This window comes from Suricata suricatta, chromosome 11 (assembly GCF_006229205.1).
Source record: "Suricata suricatta isolate VVHF042 chromosome 11, meerkat_22Aug2017_6uvM2_HiC, whole genome shotgun sequence".
Taxonomy (NCBI): Eukaryota; Metazoa; Chordata; class Mammalia; order Carnivora; family Herpestidae; genus Suricata; species Suricata suricatta.
Window position 1 is genome coordinate 58,769,224 of NC_043710.1, and position 23,713 is coordinate 58,792,936.

Genomic DNA, 23,713 nt, shown 5'->3' on the forward strand with positions numbered 1-23,713 from the left:
TGAATATTAAGCCATACAAATGAACACATTTACATATATTCTGACAGCACATAGCACCGATATTAGCCATTCTGGCTATCTGAAGCTCATTTGCTTGAAGATTTCTATAAAAAGATTCATGGGAAAACAGACCTTAGATTTTGGTAAGTTTATCTGCAGTCTTTATTTGACAGCTACTCTGGCTGGACGTGAAGTCCCTGGGACACATTTTTGTTGCCTCACACACGTTATGGCATTTTCTTCTATCATAAAGCATTGCTTTCAAACAAGAGTGATGGCAGTCTGATTTTATTTCCCTTGTAAGTTATGTGGTCTTTGTGCCTGGATAACCAAAGACTTTCTTTCTTCAAATCCCAATAATTTTACTGGAATATGTCTTGAAGTTGGGTGTTCTGGGTGGATTTTCCAAGGTGTTATTGGAAAATGCAGTGTCATTTTAATATACAGCCTAACAACTTTGTTTCAGGAGATTTTGTGAAGCATAGACTTTAGTATTTTTGTCTGTTTCCCTGCTCTGGAGTTTTCTTGTGGATGTTTGTTGATTTTCTTTCCTATCTTCAAATCCTTATTTCTTTCTGTCGATCTTTATCTCTTTCTTCATTTCTTTTTAATTTTTAAAAAATATTTATTTTTGAGAGACAGAGTGGGAGCAGGGGAGAGGCAGAAAGAGAGACACAGAATCCAAAGCAGGCTCCAGGCTCTAAGCTGTCAGCACAGAGCCCGATAAGAGGTTGAATTTATGAACCATGAGATCATGACCTGAGCCAAAGTTGGATGCTTAAGTGATTGAGCCACCCAGATGCCCTTCTTCATTTCTTTTTGATTTTATATATATATATATATATATATATATATCTTTCCATTTGCTATACTGTAAAGGCACTAATGTCTTGTGTTTGTTTGTTGATACTTCTTCAAAATTTTTGAAAAATCTTGACTCTTCTTAGTTCTACCCCCGAGGAAGTTACAGTTTTCACTTTTTGTGGGAAAGTGCTTAGGATAAGCTTTCTTTCTCTGCAGTGAGGGTATTCTGCTCTTATTCCCTTTTGTTCTCATAATCCTATGATATTTACTTTGATCCTTTTTACTTATTTTTATGTCAAATAGATAGTTCTCATTTCATGGCTCTAGTGTTCCCCATCTGTTATTTCTGTGAGATATTCAAAACTAGAGTGATTTACTTAATGAGATCACCATACTCTATTCCTTGGGCTCACACACTTTGAAGCTTCGTTTTTGCATATTTATGTTGTCCCAGTCCTACATAATTTCAATTCTATTCCAAGCAGTTTGGACAAAGCCTAGTGTGGAGTTTATTCTGGAGGGAATTTTGGCTGGAAAAGTTTGAGAATTCCTGAGGCCCACCAGTACCCCAGCTCTTTTAAGAGCTTAGTTTCAGATACCATTACTTTTAATTTTTGCCACAGATATATTTCTTTAATGAAGGAATCTACAGAGACCAAAAACTGTACCACTGCCATTTCTCTAAAATCAAGAATAACTTTAATTTTTCCTTTCTAATTCAAGTCACACCAAACTTAGAATAAATTATTTCAATAGACAGCTAATCTACTCATGAGATTTCTTATGTGTTTCTCCTTCCTTTCCTCCCTCCCTCTTCAATAAGCACAAATTGCTCACCTAAGAAGCAACGAGGTCTGTGGCCTACTGTTCCTTGCATAAAAATAAAAGAAATGTGAACATCAATGTATTTTGTCTCTTATCTTGACAATTTAAGTCAGGCCTGATGTAAAGTATGAATGATGGTGATGATAAAAATAGTACATTTTCTTTTATAAAGGAACTATTTCAACTATTGAAACAAGGTGACAATAACACTTGTATTTATTTGGTCTCTCTGTACTTTTCTGGAGTGAAACAATATTTAACATGGTACTATAAATAGTGGATTACTTTGTGCTCAGTACAAGGACATTTTGATACCCTTCCATGAATCTCTAGATTAAATACCCATATCATACCCCATACCAAAATATTTATTTGTAGCTGTAACAATTAGTACCCACCCCTTCTATGGAAGGGATTACAAACTCTAATGGCCAGATAATGGACAGATAACATAAGTGAATAAAGTGGGCTGAAGGTAAGAAAAACAGAATGTTAGAAACAGAAATAAATTCTGTTTTTACTGAACACAATACAAATATGTATAATGCTGGTGACTATGTTTTAAATTTTAAAAAGTGACTTAATTTTTATATTCTGTTTCAAAATTGATTATTCCTTTGATTTGGAATCAGAAACTGGATCATTTTTTTCTTGAGTGGGCTGGTCAATATGACAATGTAGGGATCTAGCACTTAGCACTGTTATATGCAAAACAGAATTTAGCCTGGAATCATTTAATAGGGAATTTACTACTATATACTTTATGCCAGTATACAGCTGTTGATGAATGCCGAGCCCTGGCAACACTGATACAATTTTGTATACAGCGCATCTATTCTCAAGATTGTAATTGAATGCCATCATTATTTAGTTTTCGGTAGTATACTAGTAAACTGGTTTATCCTGTAGCTCCTCATTGTACTCTATTGATACTATTTTAGAAAGGTAAACCAAACGGTATTAATTTTCTTTAGGTCTGAAGTTGGAGAACCTATTTCAGAATTCAGGCCATAATATCCATCTCTGGATACCAACTGCAGTATAGGAAAGTGGGCCAGTTTAGTCCTTATCTACTACATTTCCTATTGAACAAATTAATTAACGTGAATCAACTTATTAGTTGTATCCCAAGTGTTTCAACTGTAATGCCAATCTGAATCTCTGAGAAGATTATTAGTTGATAAGGTATGGATTTTTAAAAACCTAAATGATACTAAAAAGTTATGATTCTTGCCCACTCCCCAAAAAGTTTTCTTAGCACCACATCATGGCTAAGCCGTCTATGGGGCCACAGGTTAAGAAAAGCTTTTCTTCTTCTTCCGAGAATTTGACTGTTGGTTAAGTTCTGCCCCCTTCGTTGACTAAAAAAACTGGAATGTCAACCAGACCATTGCTAGGCAACAATGCATGTTATCAATGACCTCTAACTGATAAAATACATCTAAACTAAGATGTCATACTTGGGACACTCCTGAATGTAGTGACTTTTACCTATCTGGGCATGAGGACCATAGTATATAGCCTATAGAGTTCATTATAACAGATACTGTCCTCTATGGAACATGAGGCATTTAAGATAAAGCAGTTCCCATATCTATTCAATGTGAAGCCCATATACTTGGTCCTGAAATTGTCAGCTGGAAGAAGATCATTCTTGGATTCTTGGATAGTCATGTAAACTGCAACACAGATTGTAGGAACGCCTAAACCTGCTGGCAACCTGTCTTACATTGATCTTAGCAGACTAATGCCAAGTGTGATCTGTAGCAGTCCTGTGGGTCCAAATGCTTAGTTGAACTGAAGAAGACTCCTGATGGGCACTGCAGATTAGCAAACCTCATAGTACAGAAAACTATTGCACTGTGTATATTCATTACACAAAAAATTGATGTCAGGCTTTAAGAGCTTATTCAGTTCAAATGGTTAATTACCATGACTGTGACATGTTTCACTTTAAATTTTTTATACAAAGAAACACTCAAATAACACAGTGAAGCTCCGTTCTTTTGTCTTTAAAAATGTCATGTCTTTACAAATGTCATTGCTCATTATCTCCAATTTAAGCGTTGCGTCAGACATTATGATCACAATGGTCGAAGGAAGATCACATCTAGGTAATTTTTCTGTATTTATTTATTTTTTAAGTAGGCTCTATGCTGAGGCTCCAATACAGGGCTTAATTCATGACGCTGAGATCAAGACCTAAGCAGAGATCAAGAGTCAGATGTTTAACTGACTGAGCTACTCGGCTGCCCCTATTTTTTTTTTTAAGTTTATGTATTTTGAGAGAGAGACAGAGAGAGTGTGAGCGGTCATGAGTGAGACAGAGAGAAAGGGTGAAAGAGAATCCCAAGCAGGCTCCACAATGACAGCAGCGAGGAGCCCGATGCAGAACTAGAACCCACCAACTGTAAGCTCTCGACCTGAGTCAAAATCAAGAGTGGGGCATTTAACAGAATGAGCCACCCAGGCACCCCAGATTTTATTTTTAAATGATCTTTAAAAGTAACATGAGATTAAGAGATCAAGAGTCATATGCCCCTCCAACTGAGCCAGCTAGGGGCTCCTACATTTAGATTTAAAACTTTTCAAAACAAACTAATAAATAAAACTTTTCTCTCAATACACAAAAAAGCTATCTCCTAAATCTGGACTCCTATCCAAATTAACTCATCATTTAAAAAGACTCATCTATGCTACAAATAAGTCACTATGTGTAATATTAATATTTGTGCTTTCATCATCTATAATATAAAATATAACATGACTTAATTTCTTGTCCCAATAGTCCCTAGTAGTCTATTCACTATGAATAAGAGTATTTGCAATTGTACTTATGTATGCAAATACTTAGTCTACTTGGACACATTTTTTGCTGGATCCAAACTCAACATTAAAAAAAAGGTTTGGATACACATGTAATATTTTTTCTTAAAAATATATAACTGCTCATCAACAATTCAGATGGAATTGTTGAATCATTACATTGTATACCTGGAACTAATATTACTACTATATGGCTAACTACACTGGAATTAAAAGAAAAAAATATCTCTATATAACTGCTCATCATAGCATGAAGAAACAAATCTTAAAATTTCAGTTCTCCCCTGTCCCTCCCAATTTCTCTACCAGGTATCTTTTCCATTACCCATCATATTACTGTGGACGGTGTTACAATACTACAGGTATAGACTGAATTATATCTCTCCTTAAACGCATATGTTAAAGCTCCAATCCCCAATGTGGCTGTATTGGGAGACAGGGCCCTTAGTGAGGTAATTAGTGTTAAATGATATCAAGGGGCGACTGGGTGGCTCAGTCAGCTAAGCATCCGACTTCAGCTCAGGTGATCTCACGGTTTGTGAGTTTGAGCCCCGCATTGGGCTCTGTGCTGACAGCTCGGAGCCTGGAGCCTGCTTCGGATTCTGGGTCTCCCTCTCTCTCTCTGCCCCTCCCCTACTCATGCTCACTGTCCCTCAAAAATAAATAAATGTTAAAAAAATTTTTAAATAAACAAATGATATCACAAAGGTGGAGTCCTAATCCAAGAGGGCTCGTGCCCTTCCAAGAAAAAGGAAATACTAGATCATTCTCTCACCACACCTACAAAGAAAAGGTCATGTGAGGACACAGAAAGAAGACAGCCATTTGAAAGCCAGAAAGGAAGCTGCTCCCCAGAAACTGAGTCGACTTGCACCTCAAAGTGGGACTTCTGGCCTCCAAAACTGTGAGAAAATAAATGTCTGCTGTTTAAGCCACCAAGCCTCATATTTTGTTATGGCAGACAGGGTAGACTAATATACTACACTTAAGTTATATTATTTTGCCATGTTGAATTTAAGCTTCATATCAGATACCATGTTAGTTATGGCTATAAGACAATCATCTGTAGCTTACTTTACCTATTATAACTGTAGGAATATTCTTCATTGCTGCAAACAAGGAGCCTCTCCCATTTCCTTTCTCTCTCTTTTTTTGCATTATTTGATAGACACAAGAATATAACTTTTTTTTACTTTATATCATAAGAAAGACAAAATATAAGTACTAGACTAAGCTACTGAGACTAAGCCCAATGTTAGAGGACAGAAGAACAGACTAAGGTTATCAGAGAATGAGAATCCTAAGGAGGGTCAACCATTATTCAGGTACAGTCCATTGTAGATAGGCAAAAATAATGCTCCATAGTTACCAACTCTTCTAGTTTTCAATTTTATTTTTTATTTATTTTTAATTTTTTTAAATTTATTTTTGATACAGAGACAGAGCATGAGAGGGGGAGGGGCAGAGAGAGAAGGAGATACAGAACTGGAAGCAGGCTCCAGGCTCTGAGCTAGCTGTCAGCACAGAGCCTGATGCAGGGCTTGAACCCACAAACGTGAGATCTGACCTGAGCCGAAGTCGGAGGCTTAACCAACTGAGACACCCAGGCACCCCTAGTTTTCAATTTTAAATGTTCACAGCAAATTCAAATTTAAAAAAAAGGACAAACATGAAAACATGTTCCCACAAAAATCTGTACATGAATGTTCACAGTAGCATTATTCATAATGGTCGAAAAGTAGAAACAAGTCAAATGCCCATGAACTAATGAATAAATTAACAAATGCGGTATATCTATTCAAGGAAATATTATTCATAATAAAGAACAAAGTGCTTTCATGTTAGCACGTGTTAACATGTTTTAACAAGGGTAAACCTTGAAAGTGAAAGCAGCAGCTTTGCCATGTAAAAGAAGCCAGACACAAAAGGACCTGCAATATAGGATTCCATTTATAGGAAATGTTCAAAATAGGCAAATCCACAGAGACAGAAAGTAGATTAGTGGCTTCCAGGGTTAGAGGAAGATAAAAAAATGGCAAGTGACTGCTTAATTAAGGTTACAGGGTTTCTTTATGAGGCGATGGGAATGATCTATAATTAGATGGTAGTTATGGTTGCAAAATATTGTGAATATACTACAAACCACTGAATGGTACATTTTACAATGGTGACTTTTACATTAATTTTTAAAAAAGCAGCACTGGACAAACCAAAATAAACATGTTTTTAGACTATTCAGACTTGCAGTCTTGCATGAATGCCAGACTACAATTTCTATTCTCTCTTAGAACTAAGATTCTCAAATGACATCCTTTACCCAGTCTACATATAGGCAGAAGTGTATAACTGCAAAATTTAACAGAAGGAAAGACTTTTTCCAATTAGCAGAAAAAAACTAAAATAAAGGTTAGGATTTCTTTCAACTTTGTTCTTTCCCATAGAAGTACCTTTTTAATTTTTCCATCCTTTCTAAATTAGAATACAGTATCTAATATGGAGTGAAAAAATAGATTCAACTTCATGGCATCCTGTACGTAACATTTAGGTAGTATACCACCTAACAAAATATCTTGGGTGTCAAACAGAAAAGGACTTAAGTTACACCTAACACTCACTTTGTAATCTACCATGGTCTGAGAATAACAGTCAACAAGCACTGAAGAGCTTCAAGCTCTTACAGTAGGATGACGATCCTAATGTGAGTGGTGAAAACACCAGTGTTCAAATAAGTGCCAGCAGAACTCAGAAAAAGGATCAAGATTAAAGATTCCAGATGACCCTGAAGAATAACTAGAATTTTCACAGTGGAGGAACAGTATCTCAGGGATATTAAAGCATGATAAGACACAGAAGGAATGCCCAAGACACCAGGAGAAAATAAAGGAGTCTAACCAGTGATCCTGTAATGAAATGGTAGGAGACAACGACAGATTCTATCATATGACGTACCATATATAAAGCACTGATAATAGTACTTGGCACATGGGCAATGGTATGGGCCAGCTATTTTATCCACTTTAGAGTAAGCTTCACAAAGACAAGGATTTCAGTCTTTGTCCACTAAAATGGTGCTTGGAACACCGGTACACAATGTTTCTTAAATAAGTAGAAACATTTTGCCCTGAGAGTAAGATAAACAGAAGAGACTAAAAGAGAAAGGAGAACAACCAAGAGAGTTAAGTATCTTGGCTCCTCCTCTTTTTTTTTTTTTAAACGTTTATTTTTTGAGAGACAGAGAGAGACAGAATATGAGCCGGGGAGGGGCAGAGAGAGAGGGAGACACAGAATCCAAAGCAGGCTCCAGGTTCCAAGCTGTCAGCACAGAGCCCTATAGAACTAGGACTCACAAACTGCAAGATCATGCCCTGAGCTAAAGTCAGACGCTTAATGAACTGAGCCACCCAGGCACCCCCCATTGTGCTTTCTCTGAACTGTTGAGTGTTATAACATCAGCATTCACTAAGGAGTATCTTCAGAAACAGTTTTTTGAAAGAATTGTTGTCTTTAGACAAATACAAGGTTAGGAGGAAACTACCTCTATAACTTTGATATTCCAAGTGTGGTCCTTTGACCAGCATCATCATTGTCACCTAGGTCCTTGTTAATTAATATGGCAAATCAGCAGCCTCACGTAAGATCAACTCAAGCAGGTAAACAGCATGCCTATTAATATTTGAAAGTATAGCCCTAGATCACTCTAGTTAAAGAGTATAGGTGATACAAAGATCAGGGTTCAAATCTAGACCCTGACACTTTATTATCTATAGGACTGAGGGCAAGTTTATTAACTTCCTAATTCCCTCAACTGAAAAATCAAAATCATAGTGATAGTAGTATGTCAAGGAGCTGCTATGACAATGAAATGAAAATGCACACACAGCATTTTGTGGGCTGCACGGTAACGTGACTAGTGGGAATGTAAAATGGCGCAACACCTATGGCGCAACACCTGTAAAAATTGGTATGGCAGATCCTCAAGCTAGCATATGATCCAGCAATTCTACTTCTAGGTATATACCCAGGAGAAGTGAAAGCAGGGGCTCGAACAGATATTTGCACATCCATGTTAGTAGTAGCACTATTCACAATAGTCGAAAGGTAGAAGAAACCCAACTGCCCACAGATGAATAAAACTGTGACACACATATGCAGTGGATTCTTAGTCCCGTCATGATGCTCAGTGAAATCACCAGTCACAAATAAACAAATATTCTATGATGTCTTGAACAAAAGATTCCTAGAGTTAGGCAAACTCAGAAAGTAAAACGGTGAATGCCAGGGGCTAGGGAGAGGGGTTAACAGGTACAGAGTTTCAGACGGGGAGGATGACTCTGGAGACAGATGGTGGTGACAGATGGCCCAACAAGGTGAATGTACTTAATGCCGTGGAAGTGTACACTGCAAATAAGTGGTTAAGATGATAAATTCTATGTTATGCTCATTTTACTCCAATGATAAAAGAGAGTTCACTAAGTATCATTGCATTCATTCTTAAGTTAGTAAAAATGTTTTGATGATCTTAATACTTTGTATTTAAATTTTTAATATTCAATATAAAAGGGGACAGTACTCAATGGAACTTTGCTTCTTATTTTCCATTAAAGGAAAGAAAAATCAACTCCTTCTACAGGAAGACTTGAACTTTTCAGATTGAGAGTATTCTAAATAATACGGTTAGAAATAGGAAGAGAAGAAGAGAGAAGAAATTACAAAACAAAGCAAAACAAAACACACAAAAGAAACCTTGTTTAGGTGCTTCTTCCTCCTTTTTAGTCTCCTCATCCTCTAAGCTGGGGCTGTCCCGGGAAGAGCTGTCCTGTTGGCTGGAGGTTTTCAGTAGCACGGGATCAATCTGTGCTTTCAGGAGGGCAAGAGTCTCAGCCAACTCGTTTCGATTTCTAAATAAGGGAAAAAACAAAACAGCACAAAAGTCTTAATTCTGTTCTAAAGAGCTTTCAGAAGAATACCTATTATAAATGAAAAATTTAAAAAAAAGAACACAATCAAGAACATCCAAAACACTGGTATACCTCATGTTAATTAACCTTGAATTTAAGTACTAGGAATGAATGCATATTAAAATATACTATTCTGCAAAAAGGAAGGAATCTATACTCTCTATTGATTAAATTGGCAATGCAAATCTCCTTGGCTGAAAAGAACAGTAGGAACAAAATTAAAAATCAAAATTTGGAATTTTTAAAAGTACTATGCAATCTCTAAAGAGTACAAAAGCAATGTCAAATTAGCCTGAGAAAGATTTTTTTTAAAAAACAAAATGATTTAAGTTCTTGATTCATTTGTAAATAAGAACCCATTTCTCTCTACACAGAGAATAATATTTGATACTGTTATACTTTACAATCCAGGTCTTTCTGAGTAATTATAGCAAAGTCAGCTCTTACAAAACAGTTCAAAAACCTAAGAATTTAGGAAACTGAATGTTGTTCTGTCAATTATAGTTTGTGACTACAAGATGAGAATTCAATTTCAATAAAAAATACAAGAAAACCCTGGAGCACCTGTGTGGCACAGTTGGTTGAGCATCTGACTTTGGCTCAAGTCATAATCTTACAGTTCTTGAGGTCAAGCCCCACATCTGGCTTGCGGCTGTCAGCAAAGAGCCCACGTCAGATCCTCTGTCCTCCTCTCTGACCCTCCCCAGCTTGTTGCTCTCTTGAAAATAAACATTTTTTTTAAAAATATAAGAAAACCCCAAATAAATAAGATGAAACCTATCAATTATCTATTTTTACTACCCAGACTAGAACTATGTGATCAATTATTGACTTAAATGCCACTTACAAACAAGAAAACTCACTTGGGTATTTCTCTTCCTTATATAAGCAATGTGTAAAAGTGAAGAGAACAATGAAATCCTGGACTAAGAGTTGGAAAAGTCAGTTCTAGATCTGTCACTGAGTTCATCAATACCATGGTCTTCCAATTGGTGTTATCAAAGCAACATGTACCCATCTCTAATTCTATCTGGTTCTTATTCAGAAGAAATAATTTCTGTTCTTATCTGTTATGCCATACATGTCCTCTATCCTCCTGTCCCCTGCCACCTCCATCCCAGCTTAACTCTGATAGCAGGGACACTGACTTATGAAGCAGGCTCTTCAGGAAATATTTAATGAATGAATAGAATCCCTGTTCCTAACCTAGATGACTACTGTGCCTGGACAAGTCCATAGAACTTCACTAGGCCTCAACTTCCTTATCTATAGAATAAAAGACAGGATTCGCTCATGTATTATTAAAATAGCCTCCCAAGGAAAGTAATAAAATTGCGACTGATGGGCATATTAAACTTTTGTCATTGTACATGGTAATGAACACACAAGTTTATACATATTATTGTACAGGGGAATGAATTCACAGGTTACCACATTACAAATAAAATGGAGTTCTAGAATCATAAATTATCTAATAGTAGGACGTCAGAACAAGATGCTTTTTCAGGCTGCTGGCACTGCCTCCACATTATAAAAAGTAACTCAGAGATAAGTTAGAGATAAAACTTAGAGATATTAAATAATTTATTTTTGGCAAAGTTCACATTTCCTAACTTTATTACACCAACTTCCTTCTACCCTAAGACTCTATCCACTTAATGTTATTACTTCTCTTAGCACACAGAGAATTCCATATGTAAAAAGTACCTCAACCTTCTTATTATTTTTTGAAGTCATGCTGGGAACGGAATATATTAAGTTACTCACCTTATCCATTTTAAAAAGCTTCCAAAAATAAGAATAGAACCAATACTACAATAGTACCACAAAAGTCCATGTCCATTGTTTGACTAAACAACAAAAAAATTTAGCAGAAGAATTCATTAAAGAACTCCATAAAAAGCTCTTAACCTAACTACTGTGTTAAAATGCAAACCTAATGTAGTCATAATTATATGAAAACAAACAACTATCCATCTTTGGAGTTCTCCTATTTTGATGTAAAAATGAAATTTAGTATGCTAAAAATTTTTTTTAAAAATCCCAGATTTATACTACATGACAATGAGAAAGAATGAAATCTGGTCATTTGTAGGAAAGTGGATGGACCTCAAAGGCGTCATGCTAAGCGAAATAAGTCAGGCAGAGAAAGACAGATACCATATGTTTTCATTCATAGGTCTAACAGGAGAAACCTAACAGGGGACCATGGGAAGGGGAAAGAGGGGGAAAAGAGGAAGAGGGAGGGAGACAAACCATGAGAGACTCCTGAATACTGAAAACAAACTGAGAGCTGAAGGCGGAGGGGGAAAAGGGAAGAGGGGTAACGGTCATGGAGAGGGGCACTTGTGGGGAAGAGCACTGGGCATTATATGGAAACCAACTTGACAATAAACTATTTTAAAAATAAATAAATGAAAAAATCCCAAATTTGAGGATGCCTGGGTGGCTCAGTCAGTTGAACATCCCGACTCCTGATTTTGGCTCAGGTCATGATCTTCCAGTTGTGAGATGAGAGTCCCGCCATCAGGCTCCTTGCTGAGCATGAAGCCTGCTTGGGATTCTCTGTCTCCCTCTGTTGATCCCTCCCCTGACTCACATGTGTGCTCGCTCTCTCTCTTTTTCTCTCAAAATAAATAAATGTTAAAAAAAATAAAAATAAAACCCCAAAGTTTGAGCTAGTCAGAGGGGATTTTTATAAATATTCATATATTCAAATTATACCCCAAATTCTTATCACTATCTCCAGGGAATTGTAGAGTAGACCATGAGTTCTAAGAATAATCCAGTGGTTCTGTTATACTGCCCTCCATTGCTTGTTTTTCTCTAAAACTCAGGTGTATTAGATATAACCCTACAGGGATGCCTGGGTAGCTCAGCTGGTTGAGCATCTGAGTCTGGCTCAGGTCATGCTCTCATGGTTTGGGAGTTCGAGCCCTACACTGGGCTTGCTGTTGTCAGGAGGGAGCCTGCTCTGATCCTCTGTCCCCCAATCACTCTACCCCTCCCCTGCTAGAGCTCGCTCTCTTTCTCTCTCTCAAAAATAAATAAAACATGAGATTAAAAAAAAAGATATATCCCTCCAAAATACCGTGATCTCTTAGGATGCCAGGTTTGCATTTCTGTTTTCTTAGCCTGGAATGTACTCCCCAGAGTTAACCCCAACTATTCTTTCAAAGACAACATACAATAAATAAACAAATGTGGTACATCCATGCAAGGCAATACTATTTAGCCATAAAAAGGAACACAGTAATGATTCTAACTATATATAAATGAACCCTGAAACCATTATGCTCTCTGAAAGAAGCAAGACACAATGGCCACATATTGTTATGATTCTATGTGTGTGGAATGTCTGGAATAGGCAAATTATAGCAACTGAAAGTGGACTGGCAGCTGCCATGGGCTGGGTAAAGGGAAAACGGTGAGTAAAACTGCTAATGTGCAGGGTATGCAGTACCCTCTGTGGGGTGGGGAAAAAGTCCTGGAGTTTGAAAGCAGTGATGGCTGCACAGCTTTGTGAATATATTAAAAACCACTGGAAATGTATTTAAAACAAAAATGATGGTGGCTTGGACAAGAACATAGAAAAGAAGGGAATGAGGAATGATCAAACAGTGGATACGTTTTGCACAGATAGCTGTTAAGATTTGCTGTCAGAGTGGATGCGAAGTGAGAGAAAAAGTCAAGACTGTACCCCAAAGTTTTAGTTCCAAGCAGCTGAAAGGATGTGGCTGCTATTAACTGGATGGGACAAAAATGCTGAGAGGGAAAGATGAGAAGCTCAGATTAACAGGCAGATTGACTGATTTTGATTCAACAGACTTAAACTCTCGTGTTTTACCACCTGTACCTTAACTTAATTAAGACTTCGGTGAAATGGAGCACATCACCCTAATTATTATATTGTGAAAAATGATTTTTCTAGTAGTCTAAGTCTAAAGTTTGCTCAGAGTTAGAATTAGTGGTAGGGATTAAACCTTTAAGAAGCAATTGAGCAGGTAGTACAGTACAATAAAAGTTAAAAAAAAATAAACAAAAAAACCCCAAAAGACAAAACAAAAACAAAGCCAAGCATAAGCATCATCTTCTGCCAAGTATGGGTTAGGTACCTGGTTCCTAAAGAGCACACCAGAATGATCTTCGTTACAGATCATGTTTATGACCCTTTATTATCATTTACTATTCCCCTGTATCTTTCTCCCACAATTTGAAATTCCTTAAGAAACCGCATCATGTCATGGCATTTCCAGGGCACTCACAGTGTGAATATAGCAACTCTGTAAAGATATATGATATATGGTTACAGTGTTCACCAATAATATTCCCTCTTTTTTTCATTTGATTGCAAATTAACGAGGTGATGAAATAGGGAAGATAATGGAGTGTGACGGTATTTCTTATGGGGGACCAAGAAACTGAAGGAAGGCAGTAATGAGTACTATCAACAGCAGTAGTATGAATAACAGAACTTAACATTAGTGAGTGACTACTGCGTTCCAGGCACTACGCCAAGCACTTTACACAAACTAGTTCATATAATTCCAATATCACCTGATTATATAGGTACTGTTGTTATTACCCCATTTTATAGATGAAGAAAGCAAGGACACTGCAGAGGGGTATAGTAATCCGCCCAAGGTCGCAGTTAGTATAGACTAAAGGCAGGACTGAATTATAGTCTGACTTCAGAGACCATCTTCTCATTCACTGTGCTATACTAGCAACATACAGTTTACAAATGTCTTTGACAGAGTCTACATTTTGGGTACAAGAAAACTCAACACCCTGTTTAGAATTCAGGTTTTTGAAAATGATTGTCAAACCCTTAAATTCTTAAAGCATTTTTATTGTATAATTTACATACTTTGAAATGAAAAGATCTTAAATGTTCAGTTAATCAGTTTTGACATTTTGGTTGCTTTCAAGTTTTGGCAAGTATGAATAAAGCTGCTATAAACAGTTGTGTGCAGATTTTTCTGTGGATATAACTCTGTAACTCCTTTGGACAAATACCAAGGAGTAAGGCTGCTGGATCAAATGGTGTTTAATTTTGTAAGAAACCATCAACTGTCTTCCAAAGTGGCTATGCCATTTTGCATTTCCACCAGCAACAGCCGAGAGTTCCTGTTGCTCCATATCCTTGTCAGCATTTGGTGCTGTCAGTGGTCTGGATTTTGGCCATTCTAAGAGGCCTATAGTAATATCTCATCTTAATTTACATTTCGCGGATGACATATGACAAGGATCAGTTTTCGTGTGTATTATCTGTACATTATATGTGTATATTTGCCATCTGTGTATCTTTGTTGCAGAGGAGTCAAGGTCTTTGGTCTATCAAAAAAATTTTTTATTAATGTTTTATTTTATTTTTGAGAGAGACAGAGACACAGAGAGAGTGTGCAAGCAGGGGAGGGGCACAGAGAGAGAGACACACACAGAATTTGAAACAGGTTCCAGGCTCTGAGCTGTCAGTACAGAGCCTGACGTGGGTCTAGAGCTCACAGACCAGGAAATCATGACCTGAGCTGAAGTCAGATGCTTAACCGACTAAGCCACCCAGGCGCCCCATCTTTGGTCCATTTTTAAATCAATTGTTTTCTTACTGTTGAGTTTTAAGAGTTCTTTATATATTTTAGATAATAGGCCCTTATCAAATACATCTTTGGTAAGTATTTTCTCCCAGCCTGTGGCTTAGCTCTTTATTATATTGACAATGCCTTCTCAGAATAGAAAATCTTAATTATAATGAAGTCCAGCTCTTATCAATTCTTTCACGGATTTTACCTTTGATGCTGTACCAAAAAAGTTATCACCAAACCCAAAACTGTCTAGATCTGCTTCTGTGTTATCTTCTTGCACATTTATAGTTTTGCATTTTATATGGAGATCTGTAATTCATTTTGAGTTAATTTTTCTTAAGGGTGTAAGGTCTGTGTCTAGATTCAATGTTTTACATATGGATGCCCATTTTTTTCAGCATATTGTGTTTTCTCCACTGTATTGCTTTTGCTCCCTTATCAAAAATCAACTGACTATATTTATACAGGTTTACTTCAGAGATCCCTATTCTGTTCCACTATATATTTTAGTCTTTTTAAAAAAGTAATCTCTACGGACAATGTGGGGTTCAAACTCATGACGCTGAGATGAGGAGTCACACATTCCACCAACTGACCCAGCCAGTCATCATTATATTTATCTGTTCTTTCACCACTACCACACTGTCTTAATTACTGTAAGCTTATCTTAAGTCATAAAGTCAGGTAGTGTCAGTCTTCTAATTTTGCTTGTCTTCAATATTGTGTTGCCTATTCTGGGCTTCTTGCCTCTCCATTTTAGAAACAGAGAGAGAATCTTAAGCAGGTTCCACGTTCAGTGCAGAACCCAATGTGGGGCTCAATCCCACAACTCTGGGATCATGACTTGAGCTGAAATCAAGAGTCAGACGCTCAACCGACTGAGCCACCAAGTTGCTCCTCTGCATCTAAATTTTAAAGTAAGTTTGTCAATATTCCTCAAATAACCTGCAGAGATTTTAATTAGGATTGCATTAAATCTATAGATTTCAGGGTGGGAAAAATTGACATTTTGACAACATGCAGTGCTCATACGCACAAATATGGAGTATCTTTCCTTTTATTTAGTTCTTCTTTGGTTCTTTCATTAGAGTTTTATAGTTTTCCTCAAATAGATTTGCTCATATTTTGTTAGATCTGTACCTAAATATTACAATTTGGAAGGAGATAATGTAAATGGTATTGTGTTTTTAATTTCAGATTTCACATGTTCACTAAGCATATAAAGGAAAGCAACTGACATTTTGGATATTAATATTGTACCTTGCCACCCTGCTATAATCACTTATAAGTTCTAGGAGAGATTTTTGTTAACCCTTACAGATTTCCTACACAGACGATCATTTGTGCATAAAGATGGTTTTCTTTTTTCCTTCCCAATCTCTGTATCTCTTCTTTTTTTATCTTACAGCATTAGCTACAACTTTGAGTATGAGGTTGAAAAGAAATTTTTGAGGATGTTGGCATCTAAGTTCGCGAAAGATATTGGTCTACAGTTTCCTTTTCCTATAATGTCTTTGGTTTTGTTATTAGGGTAATGCTGGCCTTATAAAATGAGTTAGGAATTATTCCCTCACCTATGTTCTGAAAGAGACTGAAGAGACTATAATTCCTTCCTTAAATGTTTGGTGGAATTCACTAGTGAAACCATCTAGGCTTGTTGCTTTCTGTTTCAAAAGGTTATTAATCATTGGTCCAATTTATTTAATAGAGTCAAGCCTGTTCATATTGTCTATTTCTTCTTGTGAGAATTTTGGCAGATCATGTCTTTCAAGGAATTGGTCCATTTCAACTAACTTATCAATTTGTGAATATAGAGTTGTTCATTTTTTTCCCTTAGTTAGCCTGGCTAGCAGCTTATCAATCTTGTTGAACTTATAAAAAACCAGCCTTCGCTTTACATGAAAAGTTTTTTTGAAATACTGCTTTCACTGCAAATTTTCAAAGTTTGGTAAGTTGTATCTGCATTTTCACTTAATTCAAAATATTTGAAAATTTGTCAAGATTTCTTCTTTGACCCACATGTTATATAGAAGTATTACTGATTTCTAGTTCAATTCCATTTTGTGGTCGAAAGCAGACACTGTATATGGCTTAGGTATTAAATTTTCAGAAGATCAAATACAGAAAATCCTTTGTTTATGTATCCCTATTTTTAGAAAAAAATCCCATTTGAGTTTTAAATTGCAAAATTCAGTTTTAAATTTCTTCAAGGACTGACTTACAGGGGTGCTTAGATGGCTCTGTCAGTTAAGTGTCCAACTCTTATTTTTAGTGCAGGTCGTGATCTCATGGTTCATAAAATCAAGCCCTGTGTTGGGCTCTGTGCTATCAGTTCAGAGTCCACGTGGGATTCTCTCCCTGCCCCTCCCCTCCCCGGCTTGTGTGTGCATTCATTAACTCTTTCTCTCTCTCTCAAAATAAAAACACACTTTAAAAAAAAAGAAAGCGGACTTAAAGTTTAAAAAACCCCTCAGAATTCTAAAGACAAGCTAACTTTTGTCACATAATCTTGTTTTAAGACTGAGAAACATATTTCCAACTCCAGAAATCTCCATGAAAACTAGAATTATTTTGAAGAAATAGTTTTAAACCAAAGAAGCAGATTTTTCATTTCACTAGTAAAAAATAATATTCACCAATGAAGAAAAATATCCAAGAGTAATCTATTAAATAAAAAAGTCAAAATTCTATTTGCTTCACTTGCTCTTTATTATCTCAGTTTCTAAGGGAATTTCTTGCTGAAAAGATTACTGCTTCCTTAAAAACTCAACTCATACACATGTAGAAAACGCTTCTAATAGCACCTATCAGCCTTTTTTATTAAAAAATAATTTTTAAAAATATTTATTTACTATTCAGAAACAGAGACAGAGCATGAGCAGGGGAGGGGCAGAAAGAGGAGGAGACACAGACTCTGAAGCAGGCTCCAGGCTCTGAGCTGTCAGCATAGAGCCCGATGTGGGGCTCAAACCCACAAGAAGTGAGATCATGACCTGAGCCGAAGTTGGACGCTCAACCGACTGAGCCATGCAGGCGCCCCATCATCTATGTCTTAAGACAACAATTTCTGCAGTATAAAAAAAGTAAATGTTCTCACTTCTATAAGCTCAGTTCTACTTCCCCATAATTTGTATCCACTGATCCTGGCTCAGTGCTTGAGAGAAACACTCTTACACAAATCCTTTAAATGTTTAAATAATTTTATCTCGCTAAATTTCTACTAGGTCAAATATTTTCAGTTCATTCAATCATCTTCTTTGTGGTCCTTCCCAAAAAGCATCTATTCTACTGTATTAATATTCTTCTTAGAGTCGGGCATCCAAATCTAAATACTAGACTCCAGGAAGGATGTCATCAGGGCCAAGTGGGATAACACGCTATACATTATTTTGGGTACTTACTGCATTTTAATGACAATGAAGATCATAATCTGGGTGACAGTCAAGAATAACATAATGCTTTTAACACTCAACATTCACAAAAATAAGAGACCTATATGGACAAGACAGTTTGCTACATTTGTCAAAAGTAGCACTACTGCTACAAGTTAAAGGTAACTAAAATGCCTTGTCACAGAACATGTTAAGCATGACCAAATTGAAGATTTGTGGAAAACTACGGTACTTCCCTAGAAAGCATGCTTATTAAATAAAACTAAGAGCTATTATTTATAATATAACGGACTTCACAGGTGTCTAAAGCCCATCCACAGATCCCAGAGCTACACTATTCATTGGTATAACCATAATTGTTTAGCATAGTACATTATACAAGTAGATATGCAATATACTTTATTATCATCCTCATTTTAAAGTGCAGAAAAGTGAGTATCAAAGAAACTAAGTAATCTGCCATCAGACGGCAAGCAGAGGAACCCAGATTCAAGTACAGTTAGCCCTAAATACATCATCTAAACACTTCTCTCACATCATCCATCAGGGTAAAAACTACTTGAAACATTATACATTAGGAACTGCTTGAAGCGTTATGACTGATCAGTAATAATCATAAATGATTTTTCTGTCATGTTTTCTTCATCTACAAAGTAAAGAATATTTTTTAAAAAACTATGCAAGACTCATACAGGAAATAGTAGAAGTGGGAAAACATGAACAGAATCTCATTCAATGTATCAGAGGGAGAGATGGTAAGTGAGTTTCATTTTAAGACTATTTTGTTAGTAAATTAATTATATGGGAAAACCAGGCTATGGTACGATTAAAAGGAGCTTCTAAAACAATCCCCTACAAATTCATCCTAATCACATTGATTCTTAAGGAATTAAAGTTGAGCTTCCCTGACTCAAATATTCCAAATTTCCAGATTACCTCTTTAAAATGCTAATAATCACTAAACAAAAATCTGCTAAAACTCAAATGAGCAAAAACAGAGAAGAATTAAAGTCAAAGGAGTTTTTCATAAACCAGGTTATATATCCAGTAGTTCTCCCTACTTTAGTTGTAGATTTAGTTATTGATCCTAATAATTTCAAAATTAATATAAAAGGTATTATTGAAATAAATTCTAAATAATTAAGTTGCAAAGACAGGAAATTAGAGACACAAATTTCTGCATAATGATCTCAGAGTCACTTACTGATCAAAAAATAAAGTTTTAAGGTTTTACATGAAGTGTTTCCAAATATATCAAATAAGAGGGCAGGCGGCTAGCTCAGCTGGTAGAGCATGTGACTCCTGATCTCAGGGTTATGAGTTCTAGCCCCACACTGGGTGCAGAGATTACTAACAAATAAAAGCTTTAAAAAATAAATACAGGGGCGTCTGAGTGGCTCAGTCAGTTAAGCATCTGACTTCGGCTCAGGTCATGGTCTCACGGTTTGTGGGTTCGAGCCTCGTATCAGGCTCTGTGTGGACAGCTCAGAGCCTGGAGCCTGCTTCAGATTCTGTGTCTCCCTCCCTCCCTCCCTCCATTCCTCCCTCTCTCTCTCTCCCCCTCCTCTGCTCACACTCTGTCTCTCTCTCAAAAATAAATAAACATTAAAAATAAGTTGAAAAATACAAATAAGAAACAAAGATTTTTTAAAAGGATTATATATATTTAAAAAGCACAGTATTTCTCAGATTTCTTCAGAACCCTAGTGAAGAAACATATACACAATAAAAATTAAAAATATATGAAGTGCCAAGATGAATTAGCCAAATGAAATAAATTAGTCCTAATAGAAAATTACAGCTAGGTAAGAACCAAGTAGTACTTTTCTTATATTTTTGCCTAATGATGGTTTTTCTGTGCATATTACTGGTGATTATTTGTCAGATTCCACCTTCCTGAAGCATAAGGTCCATGTGTTAATATGGACCACCATGCTAAATAGAGTTATTTATTTGACAAATAATTAAATGCCTACTATGGGTATTGTGCTGGGCACTAGGCTAGGTCCCAGCAACTCCTCAACTCCACAAATAAAGGACCGCCTCAGCCTCAGAGACAATATTCTTGCAGAGAAGAGATTAAAGAGATACACAAGTAAATGTGAAAAGATTTCAATAAAAGATACCTGACAATGCATTTCCAGGATGAGCCATCTTGATCGTCTTGTTCTTCTATGTACATTCTGACATTGTGATCTTGATCCAACTGGTACCAGTACATAAGGCCATCTTTGTCTCGGCCAATTGGCTGGAGACGCATGGTATCAGCATCTTCCTCATTGATGATATTTTTGAATTTGAGATTGTCGTCAAATTGACACTCACAGAGGTACTGGAAAATAGTCATCACATGGCTAAAATACTCCATAAATGTTTCCCATCACATTAAATGTGATATATTTAACCACAGAACTGATTCAGGAACAAGAGCAGAAAAAATACATATAGTTTATCCATCTCTCACTATCCTCTCCCCACTTTTGTACAACCTGTTTGGAATAACCAGTTTAAAAAGAAATTTTGAGTTAACATTTTAGTATTTTATTAATTTACAGATTTATAGTATCAATGACACAAAAATCATGTCATATTTCAAATACACTATGCTTGTACTAGTCTCCCAAATTTTCTTACATATAAAATTTTCAATGATTCTTCCAGTTAAAGCTTTTATGCACATTATTCTTGAAACGGCTATCAGTGAATTAATTAAAATAATTGTAATAGATAACCAATTCATTACCTTTAAGAGTGCTAGTTTGCATTCAACGCTCATTTCAAGATAGCCCTTCTTCTCCATCTCCCATGCCCAGGTGCTATTAAACTCTTGGCATATCTGTAAAAGAAAGTTAATATCTCAATACATAAAATTTCTACTGACATTAGTCTTTTGTTGTACAATTATGTTAACTGTTCTTGTTTATATGTATTTATAATGGAACAAGTTTATAACAAATACAATCCAAGCCAAATCCACCAGAAATGTTACCTATTAATGACTGAATTTTAAAAAAGTTTTTAAAATACTTATTTATTTTTGAGAGAGAAAGAGACAGAGTGTGAATGGGGGAGAGGCAGAGAGAGAAGGAGACACAGAATCTAAAGCAAGTTCCAGGCTGTGAGCTGTCAGCATAGAGCCCAAAGTGGGGCTCAAACCATGAGCTGTGAGATCATGACCTGAGCTCAAGTTGGATGCTTAACTGACTGAGCCACCCAGGTGTCCCATATTAATGATTGAATTTAAGGTAAGGAGTGATCGCTGTAGCTCTCTCCTCTGGTCTCAAGCATATTATACACATTTTATGGCACATTTTCCCAAATGCAAATAATTATCTGATTCCCCTTTCAAACAGCCCAGAAGTTCCTTGAGGGTAAGGACAGTATTTACTGAAGTGGTTCAAAAAGCGTGCCAAATTGTAGGCATATTTTTTTAAGTTTATTTATTTATTTTGAGAGAGCGAGAAAGAGAGTGCACGCACGCAAGCAGGGAAAGGGCAGAAAGAGAGGGAGTGAGAGAATCCCAAGCAGGCCGATGCAGGGCTCGATCCCACAAACTGTGAGCTCATGACCTGAGCCGAAATCAAGAGTGGGATGCTTACCTGACTGAGACACCCAGGATCCCTTGTATGCATAGTTTTTAACAGAGCATTTAACTCGATGTCCTCTTTACGGGTAAAGATTCCATTGCTTGGCATCTGAGACCTTGTATAATGTGGCATTAACTTAAATTTCTAGGCTTGTCTCCCTATACAAGCATGTCAGGCAAACCAGAGTCGCTGTAACAGTTTGAGGAGAGATATGGACAACCATACTACTCAATAATAAAGGCTAATAATGCCATGGATTGTATGACCGTGGTGAGCCAGTTTCCTCAGCAATAAAAGGGGAGCAGTAATAATATTGATCTTAAAGTTATGAATTAGGCATGAAAATGATATGAAATGTCTAGCAACTGAATGCTCTTTGTTCTAACCCAAGGAGCAAAGAATATAACGAAGGCCAAAGGAAAATAACCAACCAAGGGGCAAGATTTTGGGGAGCTTGTGCAGTTGGTTAGATAGGCAGGCAGGAGAAAAACAAGCAGGCAAATGGGATTGTTTATATAATAACCATATCAACCTAGAAATAAGACCAGCTGGCCCTCCTAGGAGTGTTACCCTTTTCCTATCCAGCACCAGTGTCATCTTTTTTTACCAACTGTGTAATAAAATGATAGGAGATCATTGTTGGGATAGAAAAAGAAAATAAGGGAAGCAGTAGGGCAGGAGCAATGTAATGGGAGATCTTCAAAGGCACAAAGGAAGAATAAGCTCGCCATTCTCTGGAATACCGTTTAAGTCTCTGACTGACACTACTACCTTTTGTAGAGAGAGCAAAAAATTGAGATATACAAAGTAAAAGGAAATTTTTGGAATATTACACAGGGAGGACCCTAATGTAATTATATCAAAAGCTAAAAAGTCAGAATTTGAATGACATTTTGTCAAAGAACATATACAAATGGCCAATAAGCACAGGAAAGTATGAACATCATGAGTCATTAGGGAAATACCAATCAAATCACAATGGAATACTACTTCATATCCATAAGGACAGCTGTAATCAAAAAAGAAAAATAATAGTAAACGTTGGTGAGGATGAGGAGAGATTGAAATGCACAGGTCGTTGACAGGAATGTAAAACTGTGCAGCTGCTTTGTGAAAAAACTAATCAGTTCCTCAAAATGTTAACACTGAGTTACCATGTGACTTAGCAATTCCATTTTTAGGTATTTATATAGGAAAAGTGCAAACACATGGCCACGCAAAAACTTGTACAAATGTTTACAGTAGCATTTTTTATAATAGCAAAAAGGTGGAAACAACCCAAATAGCCATCAACTGATAAATAATATGTCGAATAAACATACAATGGAATTTATACAACTATTAAAAGGATGGAAGTAGTGATACATTCTACAGCATGGACAAACTTTAAAAACATGCTCAGTGACAGAAATCAGATACAAAAGGTTACATGTTGTAGGTTCTACATATATGAAATGTACACAATAGTCAAGTACATACAGACGAAAAGTTTACTGGTCGTCAGTTGCCAGGGGGTAGGTAGAGGGAGAAATATGGAGTGATTGCTAATGAGTAGATTTCCTCTCCGAGTGATAAAAATGTTCTAGAATAAAAGATAGTGGTGATGATTGTGCATCCTTGTAAATATACTTAAAAACATTGAATTGTGTATTTTAAAAGGGTATATTTCATTATATGTGAATAATATCTGAATTTTAAAAAAATCACAGGGACAGTCAAGAATGTAGAACCCAGCT

The 23,713-nt window shown here is 36.4% G+C and overlaps 1 protein-coding gene across 1 annotated transcript in view; it reads right to left on the reverse strand.

Annotated features, from left to right (window-relative positions):
• Positions 1–23,713, reverse strand: part of RSF1 (remodeling and spacing factor 1) — a 165,809-nt gene that overhangs the window by 56,248 nt on the left and 85,848 nt on the right. The window contains exons 3-5 of the mRNA XM_029915208.1: positions 21,134–21,226; positions 20,517–20,722; positions 9,199–9,353 (exon numbers count right to left, since the gene is read on the reverse strand). Of these exons, the coding sequence (XP_029771068.1) occupies positions 9,199–9,353; positions 20,517–20,722; positions 21,134–21,226 (454 nt within the window). The remainder of the gene's footprint in view (positions 1–9,198; positions 9,354–20,516; positions 20,723–21,133; positions 21,227–23,713) is intronic.